We start from the raw sequence: 23,701 nt of genomic DNA, 5'->3' as shown, positions 1-23,701 counted from the left end.
GAATGAGATAAATCTGTAGTTGCAAAAGGAGCATTAAAATAATAAAAAGGAGATGTCAATGAAAATGAAATGTCAATCATTATAGAAAAAAAATAATGAAAAAAATCACTGCAAACCCAAAAGGACCACACTGGTAAAATAATACAGTACACCAATCTTTATTATTTAATTAGCGACAAAATGCTTCTCTCCATCAAAGGATCAGCTGGGAAAAGGTGGAAGGCTTTAATTCATTTACTTGCTGTATAATGGCTTGGATTTGAAACATTCCCATGAGCTCATGTGTTTTGTTGATTTGCCTTATTTTTTAAATATAATTTTTTTATGTGTATGAGTGATTTTGCGTTCATGTATGTCTCCATGTGACATGCATGTGTACTGCCTATAAAAGCCCTTAGAAGGTATTGAATCCCTGTGAACTAGACTTAAATTTCGAAGCTGTTGCATGAGTGCCTTGTCCTCTGAAAGAGCAGCCAGTGACTTTAAGCACTGAGCCATCTCCCCAGCCCCAGGCTCATGTGTTTGATCACCTGGTCCTCAGTTAATACTTTTCTGGAAGGTTGTAGGTTCTGGCTGGTGGAGTCTTTGAGGGTTATTGCCCAGCTTTGCTTCCGTTCCAATTTTCTCTGCTTCCAGATCTGCCAAGTCATTGACATCATGACACCCTCACATTGCCATGTCTTCCATGTGATGTACTAAAGTTCTGGAGCCATGAGCCGATATAGTTCCCTCTCCCTTTAGGTCCATTCTGTCAGATATTTTGACCTTCTAGTAACAGGAAAAGCAGCAAGTACAGTTTTGTGATTTTTCATGAAGAAATCATAGATGTTAACACATAAAATCTAATCATTTATTAAAATATAATTCATCATGTTAAGGAATACAAGGATAATTTGATACCTATTCCATTCATTTTAGAGACTAAACTTTATAACAGTGAAGATATAAGGAATGTGCCAGTCTTAGTAAATGCAGAAAGGTAGCACAATAAACCATATTTTTTCATGTAAAAATCCTGAAATGGCATTGATTAGAAATATTTACTAAAAAAACTATAACAAAAGGTTCAAATTGAGAAAAAACATAAATATTCATATCTTACTTTTCTAATACTGTGACAGAACACCATGACCAAGACAACTTATTAAAGAAAGTATTTAATTGAGCTTAAAGTTTCAGAGGGTTAGAGTCCATGATGACAACACAAAAATATGGTGGCAGGAACAGCTAAGAGCTCACATGGCAGTTTCATTTAAAATTCTACCACAATATCTCAAGCAAGTTAACATATAACTTAAAATGTATTGGAAGATTGATGGATAGCTAAACTAAGATAGTTTTGAAAAAATTGGAGAAAGTAATTTGCCCTACAAAGCAAGCAACAAGCCACAATTTATAGAGGAAAAGATGTAAGATGTAACAGCTTTGTTACAAAAACTATTGTGATATATATGATAGATATGATATATGAGATATATTTTATAATGAAAGAGTCATAAGTCTGAGTAATTGGAGAGATGGATTACTAAGCCAATCTATTATTGAGATGCATTACTAATAGGGCTTTTACTAGTGAAATGTGAAACTGACTTAATATGGTTTTAGAAAAATAAACTTAGGTTTGTACCTTTTATGATATACATGAGTAAGCCTAAATTCATCACTTAACTAAACAAGTACTTCTTATCTACTATGTGTGGAAGGTTTTCTGGACACCAGATATATGTCAGTGAAAAAGGGGAGAGCTACTCTGTACTGTTAACCCCTGTACTGGCTAGCTTTGTGTCAACTTGACACAGTTGGAGTTATCACAGAGAAAGGAGCTTTAGTTGGGGAAATGCCCCCATGAGATCCATCTGTGGGGCATTTCCTCATTTAGTCATCAAGGGGGAGAGGCCCCTTGTGGGTGGGACCATTTCTGGGCTGGTAGTCTTGGATTCTATAAGAAAGCAGACTGAGCAAGCCAGTAGAGAACATCCCTCCATGGCTTCTGCATCAGCTCCTGCTTTCTGACCTGTTTGAGTTCCAGTCCTGCATCCTTTGGTGATCAACAGCAGTATGGAAATGTAAGCTGAATAAACCCTTTCCTCCCCAACTTGCTTCTTGGTCATGATGTTTGTGCAGGAATAGAAACCCTGACTAAGACAAATTGGTACCAGGAGTGGGGTATTCCTGTGACAACCTGACCATGTTTTGGGGAGTACTATGGAAGGACTTTGGAACTTTGGGCCAGAAGATCTATTTGGTGTTAAGAACTCTGTGCGATGTTGTATAGGAGCTCTGAAGATAATGTTTGAGAACAGTGCAGAAGATAGAGGCCTGGCTTGTGAAATTTCAGAGGGAAAAGTAAAGACTCTTTTCAGGGCTATTGTTACTTTGTGAAGATTCTGTGGTTCTGGTTAGCTGGGGCTGAAGAATCAGCTATGATTAAGCAGATTCGAGAACTACTAAAGCAAAAAATAATCTCTGGTGTACTCTGTCAGTATCACTGGCAATAAAATCTGATGTTCAGTAATCAGAGGGAGGATTAGAAGGTGGGAAATCTGGTAGAGAGAGGAACTCTGCAAAGTAGTCAGGTAAGGGCAGTCAAAGGCATGAAACTGAGGAAAGATAACCAGGCATGTGGCAGGGCTAGAATATGATAGATGAGTTAATTGAGTTACAGTTTATGTAAGAATTCTAGATTGGGGATTAGGCATTAATTCATAAATAACAAGCCAACGAGTCATTATTCGGGAGTTGGAGCTCATGTGAAAAAGCCTGCAGTTGCAGGGTGGGTCACAACCTCCATCAGGACCGTGACCTCACAGGTGGGGAGGACATGTTTGCTCCTTCAGTATCCTTAGATCCTGATCCTGCTGTTCAGACCCCTGCTTCACCTGACACATCCAGGTTCAGTGGAGATTCCAGGTAATGTGTATCAACCAATTGTTTAATACATGAAGAAACTGAGAACAAGGGGGTGATTTCTCCAAAGTCATAGAGTCACAGGATGGGAACTCTGAAGTCATTGTTGAGTATTCTTCCTGCTGTATGAAGTACTCTTTCCACTTCACATCCCATTGTCTTGTTGGAAGTTGTTAACCATGAAGGAAGGAAGGGAGCTGCCTCTAAGCAGACAGGAGATTGGGTTATGGCTGTCCAATTTCAAGATAGGGGAGTAAGAGGTAAGGAGTGGCTTTGGAGCCTCTTGAGGAATGTGCCAGAAGGCAGGTGTCTGGGAAATGACTCCTCCAAGGCTGCAGAACAGATCTTGCTATCCAAATCAGAGGGTCTCAGCGGCTCACTAGAAATTGGCATTTTAGATTCACACTTGCAGATGTGGCAGCTGAGAGCAGAGCTTCTCTAACTTGCTTTGTCCAGTGTCCTTGTCTTCAAGGCAAGACGTCTACATATTCCTCATCAGTGTTCTCTGGAGAAAAGCAAAGAACAGCCATGACATTTCAGACCATGAAGTCCCATCAGCCAGCCTGACTGGAGGGAAAGAAGACCAGCCACATCAGAGAGATATCTCCAAGGATGCAATGCCCCTGGGGGCTTTCTTGGCCAGAGAGGGGTTCTGTGACAAGTGGAGCTCCCTTAAAGCTTTTGTGTGTAAGTGTGTAGGCATGTGTGCGCAGGTCCATGTGCATGTGGGTACCTGTGTGTGTGGAGGCCAGAGGTTATCCTCATGTGTTGTTCTTCAGGTTTCACTCTATTTTTTGAAATAAGGTCTTCCTCTTACCTAGAACTCACCAGGTTTCATGGTCAAAGAACCCCAACACCTACCTGTTGTTGCTTCTGACCATGTGTCAACATGTCCAGATTTTGAAAACCATCACTTCTAAGGATCAGATTCTGGTCCTCACACTTGCAAGACAAACACTATGCAAACTGGGCTATTTCTTGAGCCCTTTTAATGTTTCCTAATTCTATAAATTTTGTTGGAAAAAGGCAGTGGGGCTATATCTGTGGCTGGGTCTACAGAAAATGGTCAGATAGTAATGGCCACACAATCCCCTGAATGGTGGTGAATCAACAGAAAGAAGAGTAGGGGACAGGCTTTATTTTAATCATGAGAATTCCACATTAATCCTTTTATGGAAATGAGATGCTTACCCTGGTGGCCTGACAGAAGACAATGGATGTGGATGCTTGCAGGGTCCCTGAGAACTCAGGGCCCTCATCTTTCTCCCTGGTTAGCAGATCTGCTGTCAGCACAGATGCTGCCCACAGGCAACTGTAATCCCTCTCACACAGAATGAAACCATACACAGAGAAATGGCTCTTGGTGTCTATGTTTAACTCAAAAGTTACCTCAATGGGCAGATGCTAGATTCATTCAAAATGCAGTGCAATGGGTAGATGATGAAGGAGAGGATAAGCTTATAATATGAACTGAGAGTTCTATGAATAGACTTCCTTCACGAATATAGACCATCCCCCATAATTCTCAAGGGCTTCATACTTTAGGAATATATGTGAAATAATTTGTGCTTAGCAAAAATGGACGGAAATGTCACGGGATAAGCCTTGGCAGGGAATTTGACATGATTCTCCCAGTGAAAACCTGTCTACATGTGAGTTTATTTCCAATTTTTAGTGAACTGCAAATGGTCATAGAATGAATTCAAAGATCTTTTTCCCCAGGCCTTCCCCCTCTCCTTCCTGGCTATCTTAGCACACACACCTCATTGTTCATGTTCAGTGCCTAGAAGATGCTATTTCTTGACAGAGTAGAAATTGTGCTACATAGGATGAAGGTCTTTAGAATAATGTCATAGAACAAGTCATTAGTTTTCATTGACTCTGCAGAGTAGGCCATTCATGGTTCTGGGATTAAGGGTCCCGCTGACCCAGTGTTAGGGCTCTTACCATAAACATTCAGCTCTAATTTCAATCTTGTCCCTCCCGAGCAGAAGCCACTTCTCATTATTGGGTTTGAAAGATGAACCACCATTCCTTGACCTGGTGTTTTAAATTTGGAGATTAATTCCTCTAGGTTTGGAAAGATTGTTTGTGGAGTACTGGGCTCAGTCTGCAAAGATATAATGAAAGAAAATTACATTTAAGATCCATGATTCACGCTGCTCATGCTGGTTAGTCAGAAAGTTCACGGGCTCAGGGAAAAGCAGAACAGGCCCAGGAATGTCCAGACAGGCCAGAACAAAGGCTGTTAAGCCGTTCCGGGAACTGGCTGGCCATAAAGATAGGAGAGGCATGCAAGGACGCCCTGCTGCTGCTGCTGCTGCTGCTGCTGCTGCTGCTGCTGCTGCTGCTGCTGCTGTTGCTGCTGTGGTGACGACAGAGCGAGTAGTTGGGGAGGGGCTGCTGAGGGTGGGCAACAGTGCCTCCCTGTCTCCTGCCCATCTGACTTGGGTTAACCAGATGCTCTGCTGGCACAGATAAGCACCCGCCCTTCAGAATTGTTGTTACCTGTTCTGTATGTACTGCTTGCTGATGTTTAAACCAGCCAATCGTGTAACCACGCCAATTCCTCCCATGCCCCTGACTTTTTTCTATATAAACCCCTAGCCCCTGAGCCTCAGGGTTGATCCCTCTGTCTCCTGTGTGAGATAAGTGTCGGCCCGGAGCTCCGATAATAAACTGTCTCATGTGTTTTCATCAAGATGGTCTCTCATGATTCTTGGGTGCGCGTCATCTTGAGACTGGAGTGGGGAAAACTCCATATGGTGGTCTTTCATTTGGAGGTCCCACCGAGATCTGCGTGACACCCAGGAACCCCGAAGTCCCCTTGGAAGTATGTTTGTGAGAGTCTTATATGTTGTCTGAGTCTTACATGTTGTCTGTTGTCTGAGTGCAGCGCTGTTTTCAGGCATCTGCCACTGTGGGCCATGAGGACCCAGTGGCTACGGGAGGAGATATCCCAGGAGGACTGCAGGCTGCAACGCTGGAAGACGTTCCAAGGGTGAAAGGGAGTGGATGTGAAATCCCACGCCGCCAGGAAGGGTATGGATGTGGAATCCCACCCCGTCAGGAAAGTCAGGAGAGCCTGGCTGTTAGCTTTCAGAATGAAGGAGACAGAGTGCTCCTTCTGCTGGAAAGGGAAAGGAAGCAGAATCCCACCCGTCAGAGGTCGCGTTTGGCTGGCTGTTTAAGTCTAGACACGGACCAGTGTGTTTAGACGTACTAACGTCTGTTGTTTTTGTTTTGTTCTTGTCTTTTCTGATCTTTGTCCATGGGACAGACCATGTCAACCCCTTTGTCTTTGACTGAGGACCATTGGACAGATGTTAGGACGAGAGGACATAATTTATCAGTGACAGTTAAGAAGAAACCCTGGCAGACTTTCTGTGCCTCAGATAGGCCTACCTTTGGGGTAGGCTGGTCGCCCAAGGGAACTGATGCCTGTTTTTCCTACAAAAATCTCTGTGCGTGTGATTATTGGATTCATCAGATAATAAGGAGCTCCTCTCTTAAAATTAAAGCTAGAAAAATTAAGAATTTTGTTTGGTTTAAATAAGCAAGTGTATGCAGCCATTTCATTTTTGTTTCTGAATGGTTTTATAGGTGTTTGCCTGCTGAGCAGGCAGGCTGCGGCCCCGAACCCCCTGCTGCAACTGCCTCCTCTGCCACCCATTGGAGGCCCAGAGCTGGAAGGCTGCTGCTGAGGGAGTGCTGGGCAGTCAGAGGTCAGCACAGAGCACAAGAGATGGAGGCGGGAGCTGTTTAAACGGGGAAGGGGGGAGAGCTGAGGGGCTGGGAGTGGGGTGTGTGGCCGCCAAGGGATCCGAGGCCCGTGCCACCCCTTTCCCTGCGCCACTGTCTGGGCGTGCAGCTGTGGGTACACGGAGCCGGGAGAGTGCAGCCACCCCACCCTCCTTTTTCAGAAAATCCTTCTAAGGTTTAAATTCAAAATTTATTAAAGGTCAATCAGGCTGTAAAACATATAAAGGCATTACAATCTGCCTTGCCTACTTCATATAAAATTATTATAGATTGTAAAGTGTTTGCTTCTAGTGAACTGGTGATCCCTGGAAAAATTTGCCTCTAGGTATGGCTAATATAGCTTTACATTATGTAAGAATAATTTTTATTGTCTCTGTTACAATACAAGAAGCTAAGAGTTTGAATCTTTCAGTGTAAAAAGTATTTTATTAGTTAATGCCTCTAAAGGGAAGTTTACTTCAAATATTTGCTCTCACACAATGAGCTTTAAAGTTCTGGGAGTAGTTGTTACTCCATAAGATTCAGAGGCAATGTCTTTATAATACTTAAGGTTTTAGTTATACTAGAAAATTGTGGTGCAGAAAATTTAAGAAAGAAAAAAATTGCTTGGTAAAGAACAAGGGGTTTTGCAAAAAAAAGGAAGCTTTTATAATTGTTATCAATTATAATCAATGGTAATTAAATACTAGCTNCTTATTTTAGTTGTGGTTATTAAATGTGCCCACAGCAATTGTTTAGCAAGAGAAAACATTAATGTAAAATCATCTTTCTTCACCTCAAAATAAAGTTTTAACATCCTATTATAAAGCTGCTATGGTGCTAATAAAGAATTGTGAGATAAATTCATGCATACATGTATCCCATTTACTGTATTTAAGGACAGCCCTTCTATGAGAGAAAAGTATATGTGAATTGGACCACATGTTTATTCTTTTGATTTTCCTCCTGCTTCAGCACAGATAAACGGTGCTGTAAACTGTGTTTTAAAATATTGAATAATAAAGCTTTAATAGTCAATATATAGCTCAGAGCTTACAATTTCTTAAAATTGTTCATCCCTCAGATACTATGAATTATCAAATTTGCAATTTTTTATGCATATACAACTCATAAGAAAAAAATACTGTTCTTTTAAGAAGACTGTTTTTGGGCCGGGCCTGGTGGCGCAGGCCTTTAATCCCAGCACTCGGGAGGCAGAGGCAGGCGGATTTCTGAGTTCGAGGCCAGTCTGGTCTACCAAGTGAAACTTGTTTGGTAAAACCAAAAAAAAAAAAAAAAAGAAGAAGACTGTTTTTGGACATTTAAAAATTTGTTCTTAGTGTCCTCAGTTTCTACCTGTTTCCACATAATGGTGTTAATTCTTGGGGACTGTATGGATAAACGATCTTGTATTGTGTGTGCTCTTTGCATGTGACTCAGTTTAAATACGCCTTCTTAATTGGAGTCATCTCCATACAGGCCCATTTCCCCACTCCCCCGGGTATCAGAAAGAGACTTCAGAAATTAAAAGGGTTACAGGAGGCTAAATTACGTGATCTAGTAAAAGAGGCAGAGAAGATGTATTAGGAGAGAGAGAGAGAGAGAGAGAGAGAGAGAGAGAGAGAGAGAGAGAGGTGGAAGGCAAAAGAAAGAGAACAGGAGGAATCGTAGACAAGAGAGAAATTTGACTAGAATCTTGGCCACAGTGGTAGGAGAAAGAAAGACAGGACCTAGACAGATAGGGAACCTGGGCAACAGAAGACCAATGTGCTTAACAGAATTATGAGTTGGGGTACTGAGCCTCAGCTAAAAAGGCTTAGCTGTATCAGACTGAAGTTACTTATTTGAGATACACCCTTTGAGACGGGAAGCGGTGGCTAAAGGAAGCCAGAAAAAAAGACTATAACTCAGATCCCCACCCCAACTACACCAAGGCAAGTAAGAGAATTCTTGGACACCGCTGGCTTCTGCAGGCCTTGGATACCTGGGTTTGTGACCTTAGCTGCCCCATTGTACCCCCTAACCAAGGAAGGGGAGGTGTTTGTGTAGACCCCAGATCATCAGAAAGCCTTTAAAGAAACTTAAAAAGGGCCCTACTGATGGCCCGGCCCCAGCCTTAGCCTTGCCTGACCTAACCAAGCCTTTCACTCTTTATGTGGATCAGAGAGCAGGGGTCGCCAGAGGAGTCCTTACCCAGACTTTGGGACCTTAGAAAAGGCCAGTGGCTTACCTATCCAAGAAGATAGACCCTGTTGCCAGTGGGTGGCCTTCTTGCTTGAAAGCTATTGCTGCCATAGCTCTACTTGTCAAGGATGCTGACAAGCTCACTCTGGGACAGCAAATAACTGTAGTGGCACCCCACACTCTTGAAATCATTATCCAACAGCCCCCCTGACTGATAGATGACCAACGTTTGTATGACACATTATCAGAGCCTTTTGTTGACTGAATGAGTGATCTTCCCTCCCCCTGCTGTCCTCAATCCCGCTACCCTACTGCCTGAGACTGATGACTCTTCACCTACTCATCACTGCACTGACATGCTGGCAGAAAAAAACTGGTACTTGAAATGATATGAAAGATCAGCCTTGGCCTGAGAGTCTAAGCTGGTACACGGATGGCAGTAACTTCGTGGTTAAAGGTAAGAGGATGGCGGGGGCAGCAGTGGTGGATAAAAAAGCAAGTGATCTGGGCCAGCAGCTTCCCTGAAGGGATATCAGCCCAGAATACCGAACTTGTGGCTTTGATACAAGCTCTACGAATGGCAGAGGGGAAGTACAGCAGGTATGCTTTTGCCACTGCATGGAGCAATATACAGACAAAGAGGGCTGTTGACATCTGCAGAGAAAGACATAAGATGCTACGGCTAAAGGGAATCAGATGGCAGACCTAACCAACTGCCAAGCAGGCAGGCCAGAGTATTAACCTTCTGCCTGTAGCAGAAAAGTCCAAAACCTCAGGACCTGAGCAGCAGTACACCCTAAAAGACTGGCAAAAAATAAAAAGATAGACCAGTTTTCTAGAATCCCAAAGGGGACTTGCTAAACCTCAGAAGGGAAGGAGATCCTATCCTACAAAGAAGGACTAGAATATGTCCAACAGATGCATCATCCAACCCACCTAAGAGCTAAACATCTGCAGAGACTGGTTAGAACATCCCCTTATCATGTTCTGAGATTATGTCAAACTTTATGTGCCTTTCCAGCTGGTTAATGCTAATCCTTCCCAAATGCCTCCTGAGAGGAGACTAAGGTGAAGCCAGCCAAGTATGGTAACAAGTACTTATTAGTTTTTATAGACACCTTTTAGAGCTAGGTAGAAGCTTTTCCTACCATGACTGAGATGGCTGATGTGATGGCCAAGAAGATCCTAGAAGAAATCTTCCCGAGGTTTGGGATACCCAAGGTAATCGGGTCTGGTAATGGACCTGTCTTTGTTGCCTAGGTAAGTCAGGGACTGGCCAAGATATTGGGGATTGATTAAAAGTTACATTGTGCATACAGGCCCCAAAGTCCAGGACAGGTAGAGAGGATAAATAGAACCATTACAGAGATCCTTACCAAATTAACAGCGGAAACTGGCGCTAATGGTTAGATAGCTCTCCTACGATTTGTGCTCTTCAGGGTTAAGAACACCCCTGGACAGTTTAGACTGACCCCCTATAAATTACTCAATGAGGGGGCACCCTCAAATGGTAAAAATAGCCTCTGTACATAGTGCTGATGTGCTGCTTTACCAGCCTTTATTCCCTAGGCTCAAGGCACTCTAATGGGTGAGACAGCGAGTGTGAAAGCAGCTCCAGAAGGCCTACTTAAGAAGAGACCTGCAAAACCCACATCACTTCAAAGTTAAAGATTCGGTCTACATTAAATGCCACCTCGCAGAAAACCTTGAGACTTGGTGGAAAGGCCCTTATCTTGTACTCTTGACCACCCTACTTTCTACCCTTATAGGACCACTTTTGATTTTGCTTCTGCTTTTAATTACAGGTCCACGTGTGTTAAATAGGCTAGTCGCCTTTATTAGAGCAAGACTTAGTACAGTGCAGCTTTTGGTTTTGAGACAACAGTACCATGCCCTAAGAGATCAAGTGTGTCAGGGAAAAGATAGTGTCTAATTCTAAGATTAGAATTATTTAATAAAAGAAGAGGGGAATGAAAGAAAATTAAATTTAAGATCCATGATTCAGGTGGCTCATACTAGTTAGTCAGAAAGTTCATGGGCCCACGGAAAAGCAGAACAGGCCCAGGAATGTCCAGACAGGCCAGAACAAAGGCTGTTAAGTCGTTCCAGGAACTGGCTGGCCATAAAGATAGGAGAGGCATGCAAGGACTTCCCGCTGCTGCTGCTGCTGCTGTGGTGGCAATGGAGTGAGCAGTTGGGGAGGGGCTGCCGAGGGTGGGCAACGGTGCCTCCCTGTCTCCTGCCCGTCTGACTTGGGTTAACCAGATGCTCTGCTGGCACAGATAAGCACCCGCCCTTCAGAATTATTGTTACCCAATCTGCATGTACTGCTTGCTGATGTTTAAACCAGCCAATCATGTGTAACTGCGCCAATTCCTCCCATGCTCCCGACTTTTTTCTATATAAATCCCTAGGCCTTGAGCCTCGGGGTCGATCCCTCTGTCTCCTGTGTGTGATAAGTGTTGGCCCAGAGCTCCTATAATAAACTGCCTCGTGTGTTTTCATCAAGATGGTCTCTCATGATTCTTGGGTACATGTCATCTCGAGACTGGAGTGGGGAAGTCTCCGTATGGAGGTCTTTCAATAAGAAGGTAACTCTTGTGAAACTGTGGGTGAAATGTAACACTGCTTGCCACAGAGGGTTTCATGGCTGCTTCTAAGAGTTGACAAGCAGAAACTAAGAGACCAGTGGAACCCTGCCTCAAAAATAGAACAAAACAAAAGTATGATCTTCCCACTCCAAATTTCAGAAAAGAGGTCATGAGCTGAAAGAGAGTAAATGGAAGAGTATAGAAGTATCTGAAGGGAAGAAAGTACAGAGGCAACACTACAATCTATCATATTGCAGTTATATGATCTCAAAAATATCCAAAACCATTTGAGGAGTCAAGTTGAAGGTATGGAATTTGTTTAATTCTATGTTGTTTAGTAGTCGAAAAGGCAAAGACATTGTACTACCATATTTTAGTGTTTCAAATGAGACAATGAAGTTTTGTGAAGTACTCATTACTAATCTTGTTTGAATTTTAAAATTAAGTTTTAGCAATTGGCTTAAGGGTGTATTGTACAGCAAAAGAAATATTTTATGGATTTTAGGGATTGTTGTTGTTCTAGCCTTTCTGGTATTCACAGTGAATAAAAGCACATTGAAGATCGTCTTCCCACATGCCCTTTCTACTCTCATCCTGGAATATGGTTTAGTTTTCTAATTCAAAAACAGTGTTATGTTTTGTTAGGGTTTTGTTTTGTTTTGTTTTTGTTTTTGTTTTTGTTTTCATGACGGGGTTTCTCTGTGTAGCCATGACTGTCCTGGAACTCACTCTGTAGACCAGGCTCAACTGCTTGCCTCTGCCTCCCTTCTGATTGCTGGGATTAAATGCATATGCCACATCATGGTACTTCCTGCATGGTCATGGAAGGGACTATGTGACATTGTTTCCACTTCAGGAACAGAGCCAGCAGCAGAATGTGTGCCTCCATAATTGTTGACAGAAGCTGGGTGACAGACGTGTTTGATATATATATCAAACCCCATCCAGCTAAGTTTGTGCTTACAAAGGCAGGCAGATCTCTGAATTAGTTTACAGTGTTTAAGAAGTACTGTCTTTTCCTAAGAGTCAAGAAACTAAGGTCAGAAAATGCTGATTGGTGGGATAATCAAAGGGGAAACAGGATAGATGGTTGAATTGATATGCAAATAAAAGACTGGGCTTTGTTCAAAGACTGCTGAATGGTCTGATGATCTCCAGAGAAAGCTGTCTCAAGCAGAAAAAAAAAACCTGTCAGCTTGTACCCACACTTGACTTCAGGTTACTCATTTCCCTGCTCCCGAACACCCCTCCTTCCTCAGAACCCCTCTCTGTAAGCTGAGGCTGGTCCTTGGCAACACCAACACCACATGGTTGTACAAAGTGTTTTAAATGCACTTCAGGTCCATTTCACCTGTACAGGAGTGGGTATGGCTGCCTCTATGGTCTGGAGGAATAGCCACAAATATTAAAACATGGAATACAAATCCAGAACTGACCTGTTTCTCTCAGAGAAAAGCTCACTGTTTATCAACCTTGAGATAGCACTCCTGTTCTTGAAAGCCTCCATGTGGTCACATCAAGGGTTCAAGAGATCACCTCAGGTTTTCCCTCATTCCCACACTATTGCTATGACAGTCCTTAGGTAGTCTTACCTCTATCCTGTAATATCCATGTTTCTCTCTGAAGATTCGGTAGCTGTAGACAAGCTTTTTAAACCTGTGGGGAAATGGCTCTGTGAATCATAATGTTCTTATCTACAAATCCCCACGATGACCGTCTTCATACTAGAGACACAATGTGTTTTTCAGTCTTAGATCCCAAGAAGGAACTGGACATTCCTAGACCCTCTCCTCTGAATTAGGAAGACTGAAGGGGTTGGTTTTGAAACACTGAGCCTCTTAGAAACGATGGAGTGTGAACTCTAGCAAAGGAGACGAGGGGAAAGAATTAAGATCCTTGTTACAACCTGACCTTTGTCAGGAAGTACAACCTCTAAGAGTCTTTCCCTCACCCACTTCTCAAAGCAGTCTTAAGTGTGGTTCAGGGATTTTTGCCCTGCTAATAGTTTTCATCAATTAGACTAATTCTAGTCTGGATTGTGTCTGTGGTCTTTCCCAGGTGTCTCAGACTTTATAACTTTCATTTCTCTGGTTTATGCTTATATATTTGTATTAGAATTCATTAAATTTACAAGGGCATATTCTTTTATTACAACATAAATGATCTTGTCTCAATGCTTAAAATAACATTATAATATACCTTCTTTCAGTGTTTACCACTGTAGGAGAAGGTCATTACACTGTAACTCCCTAGAGGAAAACGGTGGACTATTTCAGAGTCATGCGTTCATCATTACAAGACAGTATGAAATGCTCTGAATGGTGATAGTCAGAAGCAAAATTCTCCTAGTGACCTTTTCTTGCTCATTTCTAATAGCAACTGTTATCTTTGATATCCCATGTGAATTCATTGTTTTACAAAGGAATAAATGTAGCAGATGTGATCGTTTAAAAACGTGGCAGTGTAGGGAAGGGTAGTTGATCATGAGCCTAAGGAGCAAGTCAGTAAACAGCATTCCTCCATGGTTCCTGCCTCTGCTCCCTCTTAGCTTTCTCCCTGACTTTTCTAAGTGATAGACTGAGATCTGGATATGTAAACGAAAGAAACTATTTTCTCCTCAAGTTGCTTTTGGTCATTGTTATTAATCTGGCATTCTCACATCATACCTTCAGTGACTCAGCACCAGCAGCTTACCTTATCCTCTATCCCTCTGCCAGCTTCAGTGCGTTTCCACTGTAGCTGTACGTGGTTTTTGTATGTTATGTGTGCCCACTCATTGAAAGGTCTCCCTACATAACGGCCCTCTCTTTATCTTCCTGTCTCCTGGTTGGTCGGTCTCCCTTCCCCACATCCCCTCCCCCTGTCTGGTCTGTGCCCACTCTGAGAAAGCCTTTTGCCTTCTGCCTCCCAATAAACCTCTTGCATTAGACCTAAGGTATGATGTGATCTCTTACTGGCACACCTTGGCCCAGACCCACCAAGCTTCCTCTACCACTTAATCGTGGTGTTTAAGTGACGGTGTTTATCAAAACAGTGAAAACAAGCCGATACATTCATCTTGCTTAGATTATTTACCCATCATCACATTACTATTACTTCACTTCTCTTGATATTCAGGTGAGACATGTGTGTGTGTGTGTGTGGTTTATATAAATGTATAAGGAACTATAGACTATTATAATGGATTAACTTATAAGCTTCAATTTTTTATTTTATTTTTGGTTTTTTGAGACAGGGTTTTTTTGTATAGCCCTGGCTGTCCTGGAACTCACTCTGTAGACCAGGCTGGCCTCAAACTCAGAAATCCACCTGCCTCTGCCTCCCAATTGCTGTGATTAAAGGCACTGAGTCACCACTGCCCAACTATAAGCTTCAATTTCATGATTTCTTTATATTTATGAAAATAAAAGCTGTTAAGTAAAAGTTATACTTATGATCTCAAGATTTTAACCAGTATGCTATATCCATCTTTCATGAAACTGAGTTACAGTGACCCATAAGACATGCAACCATGAAGGGAAATAGCCAATGTTCTGTGTTGTGAAGATAAGTTGTTTGGTATGTATGGCATAGTGTGTGTGGTTTGAATAGCATACTCAACTTACATGGGGTTATTGACACATACTTTTATTGTAAATCAAGGATCATCTACACTTGGATTTTATTTTTTTGTTGTTGTTGCCATCTTTTACTTTATTTAATCAAATTAGTAAACCAGAATCTTGGTTAAACTCAACTCCCCTTGTCTGTACAGCTAAATGAAAAACATCGTCCTATAGATTAGCTTTAAGTTAAGACTGTCTTTCTCCATTCTTACCCTCCCCCTAATCTCCCTCCACCTCTCTAAGACAGGGTCTCTCAACATGTGACCCTATTAAACTGGAATTCACTGGATAGACCAGTCTGGCCTACAACATACAGATTCACTTGGGTCTGCTTCTGAAATTCTGAGGCACCATCTCCAGGCTCACCCGCTCTTTTTTACTTTGTTGTTGTTGTTGTTGTTGTTGTGTTGCTGTTGCTGCTGTTGCTGCTGCTGCTGTTGCTGCTCCTGTTTCTGTTTTTCCAAACAGGGTATCTCTGTGCAGCCCTGGCTGTCCTGGAACTAGCTCTGTAGACCAGGATGGTCTGGAACTCATGATCTGCCTGCTTACTCATTCCAAATACTGGGATTCCAGGTGTGCTCCACCACCTGGTATCACTCAAACTCTCAATGGTTCCAGGGAATCAGTTATATTCCTGTGCTCCTTAGAAACAATTTTCTACTTTATTTTTTCTCCTTAAATCCATCATCTGCTTTTTAAAAATGTATATGGATATTTGCAAGTATGCTTGGCTTGTGTGCCACATACTTGTCTGGTGCCAACGTTGGACAGTGTCCTTAGTTGTAGAGTAGAGGGAGAGAGATAGAGGGTCTTAATCTCCTCTGATTGCTGTCATCTCGGTGAATTCATCAGGAGAAACAGGAACTGCGGAGATGCTACCAATCAAGAGAGAATCTCAGCTTTCCACTACCCAGCTGCCATTTGGATCTCAGATCACTGCCACACCTGTCACACCTGTCACTGCCATGCTTGCACTCATCAAAGCCTGCACTCAAATTCTCTGCCATTGTCACTGTAGACAAAATGAATGTGGCTCTCCAAAGCAGGATCCTCTTATGTCCCCCTTTCAGATGAAAAGGACACATCTTGAGCCATTCCTTGCATACTTTCTCTGGCTTCGCCAGTCCCTACTCAACAATCTGCACAGTCCTGCCATAAACTGAGTCAGTCAGAACACGTCACTCCTCTGCACATACAGAATCTAGGCTTGGAATTGTTAGGCCAATTTTAGAGAAGCAAAAATCTTGAGAACTGGAGTGTGTGTGTGTGTGTGTGTGTGTGTGTGTGTGTGTGTATGTGTGTGTGTGGGTGTGTATGTGAGCGGGCACGCCCGCCTGCCCTCGTGTGTGTGCACTATACAAGGGATGGTCCCCTCTCAACAGATCATAAAGCTTCTTACAAAGCTAGTGAGGACCTAGTTCCAAGGAGAAAGGTATTACCACACAGACTAGCTCAGGTGTGTGCCTGTGTGTGTGGTGGTTTGGTAGGTGACAGCTCTGCCACAACAGATTGGTGGAGGGAAGAGCCCACAGTGGCATGATCTTCATGTGGAAACACATAAACTTGGATCTCTGCTCCATACTCTAAAGATGGTATGATGGAGGAAAATCACAATAAACGTTGGAGAGTTAACTATACATGAATGGCTTAATTACCTTGAGGTAAGGAAGAATTGGATTTTCAGTTGTAAAAAGTGGAAGCTATAAAGCAGAGTAATATGCTTGTTTGTTTAATTAATTAAAGCTTCAATTTATCAAAATATGCTATTAAGGAAGTAAAACTGTCCAGAGATTGGGAGAAGTCAATTATAGCCCTAACATATAGGAGAGTACTAAGACCAAGTAAATGTCAGTAAACACAGGAAAGATGTTTCATTTTGCTACCATCCAGAGAAATGCATATTAAACAATACTGAGGTCTCATACAGGCTGGCAGAGCTGAAAGAATTTATTAATGCAGGATATTCACTGTGATGAAGCCTTAGAAAAAGTTTAATATACTGTGCAGTGTAATGTCTGTGAGAACAGTTTGATAAAATTTAGTAAAATTAGGAAGTGTATCTTATGATATACCAATATTGAAATAAAGCAGATAATGCCAACATTTGATCATTTATTAAAAAGGAAAGATTGGTAAACCTAAATATTTAATTCATTTAAGATATTTCAAAGGGGGCTGGAGAGATGGCTCAACACTTAAGAGCAGTTGCTTTGCTTGCAGAGGACCCAGGTCCAGGTTCAGTTCCCAGCACCCACAAGCTAACTCTTCTGTCCTCCGTTGGCACAGGCACACATATATACATGCAGGTAAAAACTCATACACTAAAGAGTTTATCTTTAAGATAAATATTAACAATCCATGAATATATAAACCTAATAAATTCATAAAGTAATAAAATACCTATTATTTCTAATGTCATTAAATAAAATTATTACAAATAACTACAGACTGGGGTCTAGGAAGAAGGGTCACTGGTTAAAGTACATGTAATGCCACTGGAGTTTGGATTCCCCAGAAATCCACAGACTTCCGGGTGGGTGTGGCTGACATCCTGTAACTCCAGCCTCAGAAGGAATAGGTAGAGACAGGGCATCCCTAGGGCACTGTTTCTGGTAAGTGAAGGGCTATAACAAGACCAGACAAGGTGCTGGCAAGATGCCTTTTCCCACTTTTCTGTACTAAGCCACTAGGCTCCCATATGTGGACACTTCCTCATTCCTCAAGCTGATTACCAACGTCTAGCTATCAACATTCCTTATTGTACTACACTGACCAACATATCCAACCAGTGCTTACCAGTTTACTGTAGCCCAGGCTTCCCCATTGTCTCCTTAGACACTACTGTAGAGACTCTTGTTGCTGTTTCTATTCCATTCATATTCAGCCACCCTGCCTCTCTTCTCTCTTGCCTAATAAAGATGTCTTTGTGTTGGAAACTGGTGTCTGGGTGTAATATGTGTTTAATGCTTTGTCCCAGGGTGTCTCTTTAGTAAGACTAGTTTCATCTGTTAGCTCTGGGTTTGGCTGAGAGGGTCTGCCTCAATGAGTATGGTGAAAGCCATTCCAGAGACTTCTCAGCTTCAACCTCAGGCCTCCATATGCACGTGACACCACACACACTTGCACACACAACCACATAGAAAAATGTCGTTTAAAAATGATTTGAAATTTCATAAACCTAATATGCTTCCTATGAGTCATTTAAAAAAACAAAGAAAATGGCTTTATTCAAATACAAATTTTTAAGATACACACTAAGGAAGGATAGAAGAAGAGATGAAGGGAGGGAAAGTCAAGGAGGGAAGGAGTGTTGGAGGAAGAGGGAGGGAGGGGAGGTCATCGGTGCATAGAGGAATTGCCTTTGTGTAGATTTTTAGCTATTGAGGAAAGGACTGTCAGGTATTGAAAAGCTTAACCTTTTCTGTGGGACAGTAATGTAAGAGCTCCATCCCTCCAAAAACCATTTCTGGCCATATTTATGCAACTTAGAGAAGACCAGGGACATTTTGAATTTTTAAAAAATATTTTTTCTTTTATCAAAAGCAAGTTACAGAAGCCAGTATTTGTTTTTAATCCCAGCACTCAGAAGGCAGAGGAAGAGAGATCTCTCTTGAGCTTGTGGCTTACCTGGTTTACTTAGTTAATTTTAACACAACCAGGATTATGTAGAAAGACCCTGTAGGAGGAGGAGGAGAAAGAGAACAACAGAAAGAGGAGGAGGAAAGGAATGAAAGAAAGAACAAATGGACTAGTTACAGGTTTTGTTACATAAGCCTGTAGTGATCTTGATAGGAACTTTCTAGATTCCAAGTGTTTATTGGCTTCCAATCCTTACAGAAACTCACAAGACAAATAAACATGAAAAAAAGGGTACACCCTAATTACTTACTATTAATTTTTTTCATCAACCTCTTGACAATATTTTGGACAGTAAGGTTATACTTTAGTAATTCTTTCAAGGGTGGAGAGGTTAGTGTTCAACATTTAAAAAAAAAAAAAAAACCTTTATACCCTTTAAAAAACTGATCTCAAAGCCAATCTAAGAGATTTTGTTTTCTGATTTCCCCTGTGTGTTTGAAAGGGAGAAACAGGAAGGTTATTGTCAGTAGTAGTTTCTTGTGGGGAAAAGTGCTAATGAGTGCTTAGTGCTTTGCTCTCTTAATAGCCCTGGGTCTTAATAAAGCTGTGACTTACCTTCATTTCTATTGCTTAGATAAAGTGTTACAAAAGCAACTGAGGGAGAAAGGGTTCATTATATACAGCACATGATTCCAGTTTATAGTCCATCATTGTAGGGAAGTCACATAGACAGGAGCATGAGACAGTTGGTACTGCTTCCACAGTCAAGAAGGAAAGAGTTAAAAAATTATGCATGCATGTAGTACTCAGTTTAGTTTCTCCACTCTTACATAGTTCAAGACTCTGTCCAGGGAGTTGGAATGGGTGAGCCTTCCCACTCCAAGTAACATAATCAAGATAACTGCCGCAAATCATCCTAATCTAGATAGTTCTTAAGACTCTTCCAAAGTGATTCCAGATTGTGTCATATTGAAAATTAAAACCAGTCATCACAATATGATAATAATTAAGACAGCAATGAAGTCACGGTATGGTAACAATCAACATGCCGAAATAACTGGTCTACATTGCCATCGCTGTCTCACAGGACTCAGCATAAACAGCTGGCGATACAAAGTAGGTGAGTTGATAATTCTTGGCTCTGGGATAGAGCAAAGGAGACAGACTTTTTGGAAAAATATCACCTACAATTACTATTCAAATCCAGCACTTAGCATATTGAACTTAAATTATCCACTTTTCCATTTGTAGTTTACACTAGAGTATAAGTTCCTCAAGGCCAGAATCAGAGTCGGATTTACCCATCTAGCACAATGTTTGACTTCTAATACAGACCCAGTACACAGTTCTTGACACACATAGAATGTGCTGAGCCTATATGAAGAAATCATACCAGGAGACTTTGAAAGAACAATTCATCAAATAAAGAAAGCTGCAATGGTTTTAAACAGAAAGACTACTGGTAAAATATTTTTTATTGAATTATATTTTAGTTGTGTTCCTAGCTCCAACTTGTCCCTGAAGCCCAGATTAGTTTATTCACCTGTCTATTTCACATCTTTTGTATACCTGTTCTGGCTAGTTTTGTGTCAACTTGACACAGCTGGAGTTATCACAGAGAAAGGAGCTTTAGTTGAGGAAATGCCTCCATGAGATCCAGCTGTAAGGTATTTTCTCAATTAGTGATCAAGGGGGAAAGGCCCCTTGTGGGTGGTGCCATTTCTGGGCTGGTAGTCTTGGATTCTATGAGAGAGCAAGCTGAGCAAGCCAGGGGAAGCAAGCCAGTAAAGATCATCCCTCCATGGCTTCTGCATCAGCTCCTGCTTTCTGACCTGCTTGAGTTCCAGTCCTTCATCCTTTGGTGATCAATAGCAGTATGGAAATGTAAGCCGAATAAACCCTTTCCTCCCCAACTTGCTTCTTGGTCATGATGTTTGTGCAGGAATAGAACCCCTGACTAAGACAATATCCATGAGTAACCTTGGAATTGCTGTGATAAATACCCCATCATCACCCCTGTGTTGGGTACTCTGTGTCCTACATCCTCTTTCAAACCTTCTCCAGGCTGAACTTTGTTCTGATGTCTATGAACTCCAACTATTCATTTAGTTCATCCTTCTTCATTGAATACCCTTCCTTGCCCTATTTCTGTATATGCTGCTTGTATGCATGTCTCCCTTGAGCTGAACACCTATCAGAAGCACCAGTCCTATCTTCCAAGACAGTAACTCAAACCCAATATTCCATCTCTGGAAGAAATTCCTGTCTGTACTAAACCCCAGAAAGAAATGTTCTATGTGTAGTGTTAATTCCCTCATCCTCATTTTACTTAGGTATTTGACCAGCACAAATATATCTTGGAGTGTGGATGAATTATTGCTTCCTATTAAAATATTATTGTATATATAGTTACCGTTTTATGCCTGCATATTCCTTTTTTTAGATAATCAAAAGTGACCAAGCAAAATGTTTTCCTTAAGTATATATGTATGCAAACATATATCCTTTTGATTCTTTACACTAACATAGTCAAAACCAGTTTGCTTTTATCTGATATAAATATCTGGAAATAGCCATGATTTTGCCTCAAGTATTATGCCAATTTTCTATAGTTTATGATGTTGGCTGAGTACCATAATGATATCTGTTGATTGAACCACATCACATCACTTCCATGTCGTTTCCTTAACTTCTCATGTCTTAGACCCTTTCAGTGGTCTCCATTGCCTTTGCTATGTTAATACATAACTCTTTTCAGACTATTCCACACAGACCATCCTGAATAATACTTTAAACATATAAATCATATATAGACATGAAAACTCAGATCTGGGAGAAGGAATAAGGTCAAAGAAGAGGAGAGAAAGGAAGGGCCAGATGAGTATGGTTGACAAACTCCAAGCAAGGAGAGGTAAAAGTCAGGGCAAGAGACTGAAATTATTAGGAAGAATGACAGAAGAAACCCAGCTCAGTGGGGAGAGTGCTTTTGTAAAGCCCTGTATTCTGTCTGCAATACAACACAAACCTGGTGTGATAGTACACCTATATATAATCCTGGTTCTTGGAAGGCCAGGGGAGGATAATTACTGTGAATCTGAGGTTAACCTGAGCTAGAGTGTGAGACTCTCTGAATAAATAGCAAATAAAATAAGAAAATAAATAAACCATAGACACATGAACATACTCATATGCGCACACACACACACACACACACACACACACACACATCCGATATTCTGAGACATAGTGAGCATATACCCATAGTGTAGGTATGTAACTAGGTATATAGGTAGCATAGAGAATTGGATACATGGCAGATAGGTGGGTAGATAGATAGATAGATAGATATCAAACCATCATAGTGAACAAAAGTAATAACCATCATGTATTGAGCATTCATATGAACCAGGAAGCAGGTTCATCACTACTGCCACACCCACTCCAGTAGTGACTTGTGTGACAGGCCCAAAAGCTTGGATGCAGTCCTGAGGTGAAAAGTTCACAGAAACTTAGTCTCCTGGAACCATGGCATCCTGTAAAACGAATGCTCCAAATCTGTCCTTGCTTTAGTCAGTGAGTGGATCTCTGTGCTTTCCTTCTGTATGCTCCAATGTCCTAGGCAGTCCTTGAGCCCACCCTGGGCTTGGAATCCAGTAAGAATGTTAACCTTTTCAGTAACATTCAGAATTACCTCTAATATTGTAAGAGAGACAGTGAAAGAAATCAGGCATTACAATTTACTTTAATAGAGCTAGTAATCTCAGGGCTAGTCTACATAAGTATATAAGTATACTTAGAACAACAGCAGAATCACTCCCATACACAGGAATTTACAATGACCTAGCAGGAAGGTGGACTATACAATAGACTAGAATTGGAACTATGGCAAGGATATGAAGCCCTTGCCCCTGGCCTCTAAGATTAAGCTGACCTTAGGTGGGGCTGCTTTTGATCCCTGTTGTTAACATTTATTTTTATTCCAATTGGTTCCTGATAGCTTTTTGTATGCATATTTTGTATGCATTCCTCTGTTTTGTGTAAAAGTCACTTATAAGTCTGATACTCGCTTTGAGACATTACATTCAGATACAACACTCCCTTGTGTTCCTGTCTGTTTGTCACTTTTTCACCGACTCCCTGCCCACCTTTACCGGGACCCTGATTCTCCCGTGGATTGAGGGCCCCATGACTGAGGCCAGTCTGTGGCATACTACTATTTTAATAACAAGCTTAATAATATGATTTAGCAGACAAAATGGAAAATTAGAGGCAGGGAATATATTTTGATTTTTAATGATCATTTATACATATGTATATACACACACATATATGAAAATGAATACATATATGTGTATATACAAATGTATGTATGGGTCTCTGGGGTAATGAGTAACTTTTATATGTTAACAAAATGACTCCTAGATAGCATCAGAATGAAGATTGGTTGCCAGAAGCATCTTAAATGGATATGCTTTATCCCAACTTCCTAGGACAGGAGTGGGGAGAGAAATAAATGTTGAAATTTTGGGGTGTGGTGATGCACGCTTTTAATCCCAGAACACGGGAGGCAGAGGCAGATGGATCTTTTGAGTTTGAAGCCAGCCTAGTCTATTTAGGAAGTTACAGGTCATCCAGAGTCACTTAATAAGATACTCTATCAAAGGAAGGAAGGAAAGAAGGAAGAAGTTAAAAGTGTATATGAAATAAACAAAAAAGGAAGAGAATATAGAGAACTGAGAGCTGCTGGTGGTTAGGAGGGCGTCTCTGAGCAGCTGGAATCTGACCCTCAGCTGGATTGGAGAAGAAGTCAGCCCAGTGTTTGATACAGGTATTTACGGTAAGTAATAAAAGTGCACCAATTACAACTTCTGCTTCCAGCCAAGATAGAATAATAGGACCACATTTATTATCCCTTCTCCCCAAAAAGCCCTGAGAAACTCCAAAAGATACATGAAGTTGCAGCCTTTGTACATCAGATATTTCAGGTGAGATGGGGAAGAGGGGAAGAAATTATGAGAATCTTTTTTTCTTTTTTTTTTTTTTTTTTTTGGTTTTTCGAGACAGGGTTTCTCTGTGTAGCCCTGGCTGTCCTGG

The 23,701-nt window shown here is 41.4% G+C and overlaps 1 protein-coding gene across 1 annotated transcript in view; it reads right to left on the bottom strand.

Annotated features, from left to right (window-relative positions):
• Positions 1 to 3,374: 3,374 nt before the first annotated feature.
• Positions 3,375 to 23,701, bottom strand: part of LOC110322583 (SH2 domain-containing protein 1B2) — a 25,054-nt gene continuing 4,727 nt past the window's right edge. Inside the window, exons 2-4 of the mRNA XM_021199280.1 lie at positions 13,016 to 13,079; positions 4,855 to 5,017; positions 3,375 to 3,412 (exon numbers count right to left, since the gene is read on the bottom strand). Coding sequence (XP_021054939.1) covers positions 3,375 to 3,412; positions 4,855 to 5,017; positions 13,016 to 13,079 — 265 coding nt within the window. The remainder of the gene's footprint in view (positions 3,413 to 4,854; positions 5,018 to 13,015; positions 13,080 to 23,701) is intronic.

The sequence above is a fragment of the Mus pahari genome, chromosome 5 (assembly GCF_900095145.1).
Source record: "Mus pahari chromosome 5, PAHARI_EIJ_v1.1, whole genome shotgun sequence".
NCBI lineage: Eukaryota > Metazoa > Chordata > Mammalia > Rodentia > Muridae > Mus > Mus pahari.
The sequence above is the reverse complement of the archived record's forward strand: the minus strand, read 5'-3'. Positions and strand labels throughout refer to the sequence as shown.